This window comes from Bubalus kerabau, chromosome 4 (assembly GCF_029407905.1).
Source record: "Bubalus kerabau isolate K-KA32 ecotype Philippines breed swamp buffalo chromosome 4, PCC_UOA_SB_1v2, whole genome shotgun sequence".
Classification (NCBI taxonomy): Eukaryota; Metazoa; Chordata; class Mammalia; order Artiodactyla; family Bovidae; genus Bubalus; species Bubalus kerabau.
The window spans coordinates 138887355-138900150 of NC_073627.1; the positions used below are offsets into that span (position 1 = coordinate 138887355).

At 37.6% G+C, this 12796-nt stretch overlaps 1 protein-coding gene across 1 annotated transcript in view; it reads left to right on the forward strand.

Annotated features, from left to right (window-relative positions):
* Nucleotides 1–12796, forward strand: part of ADAM28 (ADAM metallopeptidase domain 28) — a 68563-nt gene that overhangs the window by 11411 nt on the left and 44356 nt on the right. Inside the window, exons 5-8 of the mRNA XM_055579738.1 lie at nucleotides 1585–1661; nucleotides 3399–3588; nucleotides 8241–8312; nucleotides 9647–9718. Coding sequence (XP_055435713.1) covers nucleotides 1585–1661; nucleotides 3399–3588; nucleotides 8241–8312; nucleotides 9647–9718 — 411 coding nt within the window. The remainder of the gene's footprint in view (nucleotides 1–1584; nucleotides 1662–3398; nucleotides 3589–8240; nucleotides 8313–9646; nucleotides 9719–12796) is intronic.

Genomic DNA, 12796 nt, shown 5'->3' on the forward strand with positions numbered 1-12796 from the left:
TACATGTATCTGTTGTTTTCTGGGTTCTTTTCAAATATAGATGGTTACAGATTATTAAGTAGAGTTCCCTATGCTATAGTTGATTATTATTATATATATAGTAGTATGTATAAGCAGAGGAGGCGATGGCACCCCACTCCAGTACTCTTGCCTAGAAAATCCCATGGACGGAGGAACCTGGTAGGCTGCAGTCCATGGGGTCACGAAGAGACGGACGACTGAGAGACTTCACTTTCACTTTTCACTTTCCTGCATTGGAGAAGGAAATGGCAACCTACTCCAGTGTTCTTGCCTGGAGAATCCCAGGGACGGGAGAGCCTGGTGGTCTGCCGTCTCTGGGGTCGCGCCGAGTTGGACACGACTGAAGCGACTTAGCAGCAGCAGCAGCAGCAGCAGTATGTATAAGATGTGTTACATATATATAATGGAATATTACTCAACCATTAAAAGAATGAAATTATGCTAATTGCAGGATATGGATGGACCTAGGGATTATCATACAAAGTGAAGTAAGGCAGACAAAGATACATATCATATGATAGCACTTTGTGAAATCTAAATAAAAATGATTCAAATGAACTTACAAAACAGAAGCAGTAGTAATTCTTAACAGATCCTCCAACATTTTTACAGTTTGACAAGAACAGACCCATTCCTTGACCACCTTGGTAACCCTTTCCGGCCTTCATGCACTCCTTATAGGAGAGTAGGCAGAAGGAGCTTCTTGTTTTCATTAGAAAAATACAGAATTACGTGCATCTGGTGTTTTCACTTAGTGCCAATTGCCTCTCAGTGTCATGTAGTCTTTCAAACTCAACCCTATATCCTCAACATTAGAATTGTAGAATTGTAGAATTCCCTAAATAATTTCCACTTTGGACTCTTATTCAGAGTAGACAGGATGAAGAGGTACAAGGGGTGTTTTATCTTTGCCATCTTTTCTGAGAAAGGTCTTTAAGAATTCTCTTCCATAGCAATGCAGAGGTTTACGTTGGCCAACATGCTGCCTGTCCCAAAGTAGAAAAGTGAATTTGACTGAAGAACATCCACGTGAAAAAGCATTAAGGTCAAGCATTTTGCTTCGAGTGGAGACAGAGTTGTTATATTAATATTAATCCAGTTAGCCTGGTGGCACTCTTTGGATAAATCAAGAAATAACAACATGATCTGAATAATCCATTCATTGGAAAGAGCTTGTTGGTGTTAGGAACATTTAATGAACAATTATCCAGGGAAAGAATGACTGTCTGGTATTCCAGGGACTCAGGTTTTAAACTTACATCTATGAGTTGGTTTTTTCCCAGACTCTATTCATCCCTGGCATTCTTCTTCTGCAACAATAAAATTTACAACAAGGTATAGTTAATGCCTCCTAGGCATTTGGGATCATCAACTAAATGACGAAAATTTTATCCACAGAAGGCTGGTTTAAAATTTTTTTTTTACAGCTCTAATTGCTGTTTAGCATAAAATGGTTTGAAAACATTTTTGATCCCATTTCAAGATTTCAAACTCAAATTTAGTTGCCAGTCTAAAATACATTCACACTTGTCCTTTGTCAACCCCCTTTTCCCTTTTTCCTAGGATAACTGTTACTATCAAGGACACATCGTTAATGAAAAGGTTTCTGATGCTAGCATCAGCACATGTAGAGGTCTAAGGTAAGGAAGGCTTCATGATGGTTTGTATATTCCTGTGATGATGATGGTGATGATATGTGTGAATGATCTAAAGAATCTCAAATATAATTAATTGTAATATAGTTGAGTTTGAATTCTAACGGCTCAAAATTTTTGAAATTCACAGGAAACATGGCTTTTCTTGATAGTAGTTTATAAATTACATCCCTGAATTGCTTGCAGAGTTGTTTTTGTTTGTCTGCTTGTTTTCAAAATATAGGTTATCGAGTCCTAGTTTTAGAGTCAGAACCTTTAGGGAATGAAACCTTCTCTCTTCACTCTAAACTCTTTCTAGTGTGTCCTATCCATTCCTATGACATCCATTTCCTTCTGGATGTTTATGACTTGCCATGTATCTGTCTACAATAAGATATCTCTTCTGATGCCCAGACTTGATTATCTCATTTCCTCTTCCATAACTCTATATGTCTCCACATCTGGAGATTTCAAGGAAATCTCAATCTTAATATACAACAAATGATTTTCTCCCTAATGTGGTATTTTTCCAGTGATTTCCATCTCAGTGAATGTTATAGTCAACCAACCACTTGCTTAATCCAGAAACCTAGGTTCTTTGATGACTTCTTGCCTTTCAAATACACATTTTCAATTCATTTAATGAACCCTGTTGATTATATGTTCTAAATATTCCCTGAGATTTTTCACTATAGTCTCTCTCTGCTGCCACATCCTAGTCCAAACTGCCATGAACCTTTATACAGACCACTGCAATAAATCACCTATGTGGAACTTCCCTGGTGGTGCGGTGGCTCAGAGTCCCTGTTCCTAATGCAGGGCACCCAGGTTTGATCCTTGATCAGTAAACTAGATCCCACATGCCACAACTAAGAATCTCACATGCCACAACTAAGACCTGGCACAGTCAAATCAACAAAATAAATAAATATTGAAATCATCTAACTCATCTCTCTATGTCCACTCTTCTAATTCCATGTACACTTAGTCCAGTCTCCCTTCTACTATATGTTCTTGGACTTTTCCTTCCTAGCAATTATCTGCTGTAATTGTATATATTACATATACATCGTATAATTATGTGTATTTGTAGATCCAATGTGATCATTTGATTCACTTCCATCTTCCTCATTTTAATATAAGCTCCATGAGATGAGAGAGCGTGACTCTTTTCCTTTTTACCTTTTGCCCTTGCTCCAATGTCTAGAGAATAATGGGTGCTCCCTAAATAATGGTTAAGTGAATCCTAGCTCAGGATTTCAGCAGAGAGAAGTGAGAAGAAAATGATAATATTCATTGATTGTGTGCTTTGCATCTTATCTCCTTCAGCCTTTGCAACTATACTGTTCAGTAGATATTATTGTTGCCATTCTGTAGATGGAGAAACTGAGGTTATGTGACTTTAAGTCATAGACCCAGAATGTTAACCCTTGCTATAAGACTCCAAAGTCTCTTTCATTGTCAGCGTGCCTCTAGAGCAGACAATGCATGGGAATTAAATTTCCCTATAGCACCAGCATAGCAGTCTGACTGCAGCAGTCACTTCTCCCCAACAGGTCTAGTTTCCTCATAGAGAAAAGAAGTTTAGGTGATCTCTAAGGGTGTCTTCAGCTGTAATGTTATACTATATTCTACTGCCCTGAGTTTGGAATCCTTTGGTGGTAGTCACTTTTTAGAGTCTACAAATCTTTAACACTCAAAACTGGAATATTTTTAAGAAGCTTAGACTCTTCTGTTTTTCAGGGGTTACTTCAGTCAGGGAGATCAAAAGTACTTCATCGAACCTTTAAGCCTCACAAACCAGGATGAACAAGAACATGCACTCTTCAAGCACGATCCTGAAGAACAGAAGACTAAGAGCTCCTGTGGGATGAATGACACAATATGGGCACCTGGAATTCATCTGAAGGCACTCTCATCTACCAGTCTGGCTGTATGCCTACTTTTATTTTTTATTTTCAGTGTTCTTATATATCTCATCCTGGTTGCTCTGGCTTCCAGTCCTATTAAATCCAATTGAATGAAACTTTACAATCATTGTTGAAACTAGTAGGTTACAGAGACATTAAAACCTCATTGTACATTGATGATTTATTTAATAAGTACATATGGATCTGGAGAAGGAAATGGCAACCCACTCCAGAATTGTTGCCTGGGAAATCCCGTGGACAGAAAAGCCTGTGGGCTACAGTTCATAGGGTTGCAAAGAACTGGACATGACTTAGCAAATAAACCACAACAACAATGACTATTATTAACAATATGTTGTGTTCAAGAGTTAAAAAGATGCATAGATATAATGCTGGTCTCCTAGAAGCAGACAACTTTCACAATGCTACATCATACAACAAGGGGATAAAGTATTACTATTGTTTTGAGATAAAATACCTTGTTGTCTCCATGAATGAATTTATTCAACAAATCTTTCTTAAACTACTGCTATAAGTCTTGGGGATATGGCAGTGAGCAAAATAAATATGGGATCTGCAACTTAGAATATTCTGTTATACCTGGAATTCAGCTTCTGGTCACACAAGAAAATGAACGTGGCTTGTGTTGGAAGTGTTAGTGTTAGTCGCTCAGTTATGTCCAACTCTATTTGACCTTATGTACTGTTGCCTGCCATGCTCTTCTGTCCATGGAATTCTCCAGGTGAAAATACTGGAGTGGGTAGTCAGTACCAGAGGATGAGTCCAACCCAGGGAATGAACCCAGGTTGGAAGGTAATTCTTTACCTTCTGAGTCACCATGAAGCCGGCATGGAAACTATAAAAAAGATACACAAAAACTTTGTCATCCTTACCTTCATTTTCTTCAGGATGCATGTCACATCCAATCATCTCTTATACATGTTCTCAGAATCCATAATACCTGGACAGAAGAGGTCTGAATAAAATAGAATCTCTGTTGGATTCAATTTTCTGTGGATTTAAATTCTACCAGGCTTACCAGGTGGTTCAGCAGTAAAGAATCCACCTGCCATTGCAAGAGACACGGGTTTGATCCCTAGGTTGGGAAGATCCCCTGGAGAAGAAAATGGCAACCCACTGCAGTATTCTTGCTTGAAAAACCCCATCGACAGAAGAGCCTGTCGGGCTGCAGTCCATGAGGTCACTAAAAGGACACTTCTGAGAGACTGGGTACTGAGCACTAAGTTCTACCAGTGCAATGATATCTAAGAGCCCAGAAGAATCACTCTGAGCCATAAATTTCCATGAATGTTGATCTCCTGGTTAAGCTTGATACAGGTCCCTAGTCTTTCTGCCTCAATTCCTTGGTAATCATATGCAAATATCCTCACTCTCATTACATCTTACTGTTTCATTTTGGTACTCCTCCTCAGGTCCTCTCACTGTTAGCCCACCTCTGCTGGACCACTAAATATTTGAGGCCTCATGTAGCTCAGGAGAAGGCAATGGCACGCCACTCCAGTACTCTTGCCTGGAAAATCCTATGGATGGAGGAGCCTGGGAGGCTGCAGTCCACGGGGTCGCCAGGAGTCGGATACGACTGAGCGACTTCACTTTCACTTTTCACTTTCATGCATTGGAGAAGGAAATGGCAACCCACTCCAGTGTTCTTGCCTGGAGAATCCCAGGGATGGGGGAGCCTGGTGGGCTGCCATCTATGGGGTCGCTCAGAGTCTGATACGACTGAAGTGACTTAGCAGCAGCGGCAGCAGCATGTAGCTCAATCCTGCATCACATTCTTTGCTTTATCTACATATCCTTCCTGGATAATCTCATCCAGTGCTATGTCTTATTTAAATAGGAACTTTGTACTAATTACCATCAAATGCATATCTCCAGCTTTGGCCTTAAGAGGCCAGACTTTTATAACTAACTGCCTACTTCATGCATCTAACTCTTGTCTGAATTTTTCATCTGGCCTCTTATCAATTACTACTGATTAAAGAGTTCAAGGATTTCCCTGGTGGTCAGTGGTTAAGACTCCTTGCTTCCAAGACATGGGTTCATCCCCTGGTCAGAGAATTAAGATACTGATTACTGCATACCACACACACACACACACACAGTTCAAGAACTAGGGTCAGTAACAAATCTACTGTGAAACATGGTTTTTGCTTTGTTTTGTGGAGAAAAAGAAACTGAAATGAGGGAAGCTTGGAATGTGCAAAGGAGATGCAGCTCTGTTTGAGAAGCAAAGGACAGACTAGGTGCTATGGTGACTCCTGGCTTTGAACCCTTAGTAGAGGAGGGGCTACTTATTAGGATAGGAATACAAGGAAACCAAAAAAAAAAAAAAAACAGACCCTAAGAGAATGCTGAAGTTAACGTGTCTATTTCATTGCAGTCTAGTCTCCACTGTTCAAAACTCCACTGTTTTTTTGAAACTCCACTGTTCAAAAAATCTGAAGACTTTGGTTTTATTTTTAGCATTCCTATTAATTAGTTGTGTGTGTGTATATAAGTGATAAGTGAAAAATCACTCAGTTGTGTCTGACTTTTTGTGACCCCATGGACTATAGAGTCCATGGAATATTCCAGGTCAAAATACTGGACTGGGTAGCCTTTCCTTTTTCTGGGGGATCTTTCTAACCCAGGGATGAACCCCCTACTGCATTGCAGGTGGATTCTTTACCAGATGAGCCAAAAGGGAAGCCTAGTTTTAGAAAAAGCAGAGGAACAAGAACATTTCATGCAAAGATGGGCACAATAAAGGACAGAAATGGTATGGACCTAACAGAAGCAGAAGATATTAAGAAGAGATGGCAAAAAAAACAAACCAGAAGAACTATACAAAAAAGATCTTCATGACTCAGATAATCACGATAGTGTGATCACCAACCCAGAGCCAGACATTCTGGAATGGGAAGTCAAGTGGGCCTTAGGAAGCATCGCTATGAACAAAGCTAGTGGAGGTGATGGAATTGCAGTTGAGCTATTTCAAATCCTGAAAGATGATGCTGTGAAAGTGCTACACTCAATATGCCAGCAAACTTGAAAAACTCAGCAGTGTCCACAGGACTGGAAAAGGTCAGTTTTCATTCCAATCCCAAAGAAAGGCAATGCCAAAGAATGCTCATACTATGGCACAATTACACTTATCTCACATGCTAGTCAAGTAATGCTCAAAATTCTCCAAGCCAGGCTTCAGCAATATGTGAACTGTGAACTTCTGGTTTTAGAAAAGGCAGAGAAACCAGCGATCAAATTGCCAACATCCGCTGGATCATCAAAAAAGCAAGAGAGTTCCAGAAAAACATCTACTCCTGCTTTATTGACTATGCCAAAGCCTTTGACTGTGTGGATCACAATAAACTGTGGAAAATTCTGAAAGAGATGGAATACCAGACCACCTGACCTGCCTCTTTAGAAATCTGTATGCAGTTCAGGAAGCAACAATTAGAACTGAACATGGAACAACAAACTGGTTCCAAATAGGAAAAGGAGTACGTCAAGTCTGTATGTTGTCACCCTGCTTATTTAACTTATATGCTTATTTAACTTATATGTACATCATGGGAAATGCTTGGCTGGAAGAAGCAGAATCTGGAATCAAGATTGCCGGGAGAAATATCAATACCCTCGGATATGAAGATGACACCACCCTTAAGGCAGAAAGCAAAGAAAAGCCTCTTGATGAAAGTGAAAGAGGAGAGTGAAAAAGTTGGCTTAAAACTCAACATTCGGAAAACTAAGATCATGGCATCTGTCCCATCACTTCATGGCAAATAGATGGTGAAACATTGGGAACAGTGACAGACTTTATTTTCTTGGGCTGCAAAATCACTGCAGGTGGTGATTGCAGCCATGAAATTAAAAGACTTTTGCTCCTTGGAATAAAAGCTATAACCAACCTAGACAGCATATTAAAAAGCAGAGACATTACTTTACCAACAAAAGTCCATCTAGTCAAAGCTATGGTCTTTCCAAGAGTCATGTATAGATGTGAAAGTTGGACTATAAAGAAAGCTGAGTGCTGAAGAATTGATGCTTTTGAACTGTGATGTTGGAGAAGACTCTTGAGAGTCCCTTGGACTGCAGAGATCCAACCAGTCCATCCTCAAGGAAATCAATCCTGAATATTCATTGAAAAGACTGATGCTGTAGTTGAAGCTCCAATACTTTGGCCACCTGATGGGAAAAACTGACTCATTTGCAAAGACCCTGATGCTGGGAAAGTTTTAAGGCAGGAGGAGAAGGGAATGACAGAGGATGAGATGGTTGGATGGCATCATTGGCTTGATGGACATGAGTCTGAGCAAGCTCTGGGAGTTGGTGATGAACAGGGAAGCCTGGCATGCTGCAGTCCATGGGGTCGCAGAGTCGGACACGGCTGAATGACTGAACTGAACTGATTAGTTATTTATGCAATCTTTTACACTCTGGTAAAAATGAAGGGGACAGACTAGAATATCACCAATGTCTCTTCTACCTCTGACATTCTAAGTCTAGTCTGTAAGATGATTCTGGTGGTTAGTTAGAGTCAAAATGGTAGTATTGTTTTCCTTCCTTCCCAGATACCAACCAACTCTTATTAGATTACACATTTCATGTTTAAGAATGATTCTTGCAGAGAGAGACATTGCCTTCGTAATTTTCCTTTTTATGGTTTTTACAGACATCCAAAGACCAGAAGGCTTGGGAAAAAAAGAAATATGTAGAATATTATTTGGTCCTGGACCATGGTGAGGTAATTATATCAGATAAATGAGTCTTTTAAAATGCTATGCTGCATAAGTTTATTATGCAAGATATTAAATAGTGAATATGTTCTTAAAATAATGAATATGAACTATTCTTTTTTATAAATTTAGAAATTTGACATGCATTTAGGCTGATATTTTACCTTTTAAGAAATGAGTACCTAACATAATATGCATAAACTGATCATTTTGCACTAAAATGCTCCTTTCTTATTGTCTCAAGAGCTCCAAACTTATTTTCTAATTAAATTCTTTAGTCACTTTTTTTATGTTAAGTAGTTAAATCATTGGTAAATTAAAGTTTATGCTTATCAGGGAGTGATAAATTTTTAAAAAAGCTAATAGAATTTTCTGAAAAAGGCATTTTGGTAATATTCATTGTTAATCGTTTTTTTTTTTAAATTTGAAATAAAGCTTTGTCATGGGCCAGATTAGGTTCTTAGTTTACAGATGCCTGACCTAAAAGCCAGAATCCAAAGTGAAAGTTAAAACTATTCCTTTGGTTAACCAGCCTATAAAAGAATTAGGACCACAAACTGAGAAAAATCATTTGTAGCATGTGTGACTGATAAAGGGCTAGATTCTTAACTTGGAAAAATGTTCATCACAAAGAAAAGAAGACAAGGACTCTGATAGAAAACTCTGTAAAGAACTTTTTATTTAGTTACATAACACATGGAACTTTGGTTACAGTTTTGAATGCATTTTAATATATTGATTATTCTAAACCTGAATTCCATAAATGTGATCACAAAGGAAAACTTACGGTAATATGAATAAGTTAATTCATTTTTGACCTCTCTTATTATAGAAAGTTTTGACCTCTAATTATATAATGTTATATATATATTATATATTAACATATATATATTAACATATATATTATTTTAAAATAATATAAAAATTATATTATTTTATAATAATATAAAACATATATTATTTTATAATAATATAAACTTATTATATAAAGTTTTGACTTTTCTTATTATACTAAATTCATTTATTGCTCATATTTCTTTAAATGAATAGACTCTTCCTTGCATTAGTTGTACACAGTTTAGGAAGCCATGGTATTTAACTGAAAATACTTCAGGAATAGTTCCTTAGAGCTTTACACTGAGCTCGTACTTTATAGGATGAAACATCGTCTTCTAAAGTGCTTTCTTTTAGCTAGAGAAATAAGGAAGTGCTTTGTTTTTAATAAGTGTCAACTTTTATAATTGATCATTAATTATAATAAAATTAGTGAAATTGCTATTTTTAATCTTCTAATTACATTCATTTCTATCAATGTCTATATTTTGTCTGTGCTGTTTTTTAGTTTAAAAGGCACAATCAAGATCAAGAGGAAATAAGAAAGACGGTATTTGAGATGGTCAATTACATCAACATGGTATGGCATATTTTATTGAGTGTAGTTTTAACAATTTGTTAGGTGGTGTTATTGGTCATTTCATGATACAGGGAAGAAAAACCAATACTTCTAAGAATATGGCTGACTATCTCTTGAAAGGTGACCATGACTTTGGCTACTTCATTGAATATTAATATTACATGATAGAGAAGTATCTCACCTACTTGCCACATTATTCTCAGGTCCATCAAGATTTAGAAGGTGGTTTTGTTTCATGGTCTTTGTTTTTCTAAAGCCCAGTAAGAAAATGTTGACATACAAATCCCAATAGAAAACCAAATGGAAAAACCAACTAACCAACCAATGAGATAAGCCAAACTCTGGTACAATAGCAGCTTTCAATACATTATCTCATTTAAACCTTGAACAACCCTAATGTATTATTAAACCTAATTTATAGCTAAGGAATTAGCTTCTAAGACACAAAATAACTTGCCTAAAGTCACAAAGTTAGAAAACAATAGAGAGAAGATTTAATCTTAGATTAGTTAGATTTCCAAGCCTATTTTCATTGTGCAACTGTTGATTCAGTTCTTTAAACATGATTTTATCATCTAATTTCCATTAAAATTATTTTTATATCCCTTGTATTCAAACCTTGTTAGTTGAACATATGGTTAGCCTACTTTGTTGAAATGGCTGAGTCACCTGTGGTCCTGCAAATACTGTAACAATAGAAATGAAATGAAGGTGGACTCAGTAACTAAGGTCGTATCTCAATTTTCTCACCACAAAGAGTATGCTGACTCCTCTTAGGAGACCCCAAGAAGTGGCCATGTTTATTGAGCACTTACTTTGTGACAAGTATTCATCTAGATTATGGAAATAAAAAGGTGAACAAAACTGACAAATATCTCTTTCTTCAAGGCATTATTCCTCCCTTCAGGAAGTTAGCGTTCTTGTTCAAAGAGGCAAACAAGTCAAATAAAGAGTGTGTAAGATGATGATATGTGCCATAAAGAATAATAAAACAGTTTTTAAAAAGAGAGAAAAAGAGAAAGGAAGAGAAAGATTTAGATGTATGCATTGTGGTTTGGTGTTTTTATTTTTTTTTCTTCTTTGGCTATGTTAAGTCTTTGTTGCAGCACTCAGGTTCTTCGTTGTGGCATGCACACTACTCTAGTTGCAACGCATGGGCCCTCCGGTTATGGTGTGAGGGCTTAGTTGCCTGCAGCATGTGGGATCTTAGTTCCCTGATCAGGGATCAAACTCCAATCACCCTGCATTGGAATATGGTTTCTTTACCAGAGAACCACCAGTGAAGTCCTGAGGCGAGATATCTTGGGTGCTGTGTTAAATAGGGAAGTCATCTCTAATAGGGTAATATTTGAGCAGAGACTTGTAGGAAAGAAACAGATGTAACCCCAGGAAGAGCAAATGACCTGAGTGCAGAACCCAGATTGCCTTGCCTGAGGAGTAAGTGGAAGGCCAGAGCCAAGAGAGGGAGATGAAATCTAAAGGTAGTGATGGCCAAAACTTGAAGGCCCTAGAAGCCTTTGTAAGGACTTTGTTATTTTTTTTAAAATTAAAATATAGCTGATTTACAATGTTGTATTAATTTCTGCTGTACAGCAAAGTGATTCAGTTATACATTTATGTACATTCTTTTTATATTCTTTTTCATTATGGTTTATCACAAGATAAACCATTTCAAAGTATGTTCGGTTTATACTGGGTACAGTTTCCTGTGCTATAAAAGTAGGACCTTGTTGTTTATCCATCCTATAAATAATAGCTTGTATCAGCTAATATCAAACTCCTAATCCATTCCCCCATGCCACCCTCTCCCCATTGGCAACTACAAGTCGGTTCTCTATGTCTGAGAGTCAGTTTCTGTTTCATGAATAAGTTCATTTATGTTATATTTTAGATTCCACAGATAAGTGATCACAGATGGTATTTAGGACTTTGTTATTCTTAATGAGTGAGGAAGACATTAGAAAGCCTGAACTGAGATGTGACATGTTTAGATCTGTGTTCTTAAAAGATGACTTTGGCTGTTCTGTTGAAGATAAACTGAAGGAGTGCAAGAGCAGAAATGAGGCCAGGTAGGGGGACTGTGTCATAATTCAGGCTAAGAGATGGTGGTGGCTTGAGAGAAACCAGTGATGGGTGACCTATTGAGAAGGTCTGATCTTTGGATAGAGTGACTTGAGTTTAGAAGGTGGATGGGATATAAGAAGCATAAAAAAAAGAGAGAAGTCAGGTGACATCAAGGGTTTTGACCTGAGCAACTTCAAGAATGTGAAGCAATGGTGGGGGGACAACGGGAACCTTTCAGAGAAGAGATTAGGCTTTCCATTTTGGACACATCAACTTTGAGGTATCTTTTTGCACAAAGACTTCTAGGTGGAAATCCTGAAGACACAAGATTGGAGTTCAGGGCAAGTTCTGGGTGAAGATATAAATCTATACCTTTTTTTAAACTTGGTCATTATTTATTTATTTTTAATTCATTTTTAAATTGGATTCTAATTGCTTTACAATGCTGTGTTAGTTTCTACAATAGTGTGAATTAGCTATATGTATAGCACACATAGGTGGCATAAGATGGGTCAGCAAACTGTGGCATGTGGACCAACTATGGCCTGTTACCTCTTTATAAAATAAAGTTTTATTCAATCATAGCCATGCCCATTTGTTTACATTGTCTATGGTTGCTTTCCTGATATAATACCAAAGGTGGTGAGTAATTGCAGCCAAGACCATGTGGTCTCAAAGCCTAAAATATTTTCTATCTGGACCTTTACAGAAAATATTTGTAAAATCACCAGGGAAATGGGTGTAGGTAAGCAGGAAAAGGACACAAAAATATATCCTTGAAATACTTCTTTGAGGAGGAGTAAGAGGGGAGGAGGTGAGAGTGGAGGTGAGACCAAGGAGTAGACAGGAAAGAAAAGGAAAAGTGGTTGTGGAAGCTACTTGAAACAAATATCTATCAAAGAAAGATATAATCAATGATGTGAGATGATTCTGAGGACAGGGACTGGCCATTGGATTTAACAAAGGAGAAATTGTTGGTCTCCTGGATGAAGCAACAGACTGTAAAAATCATGA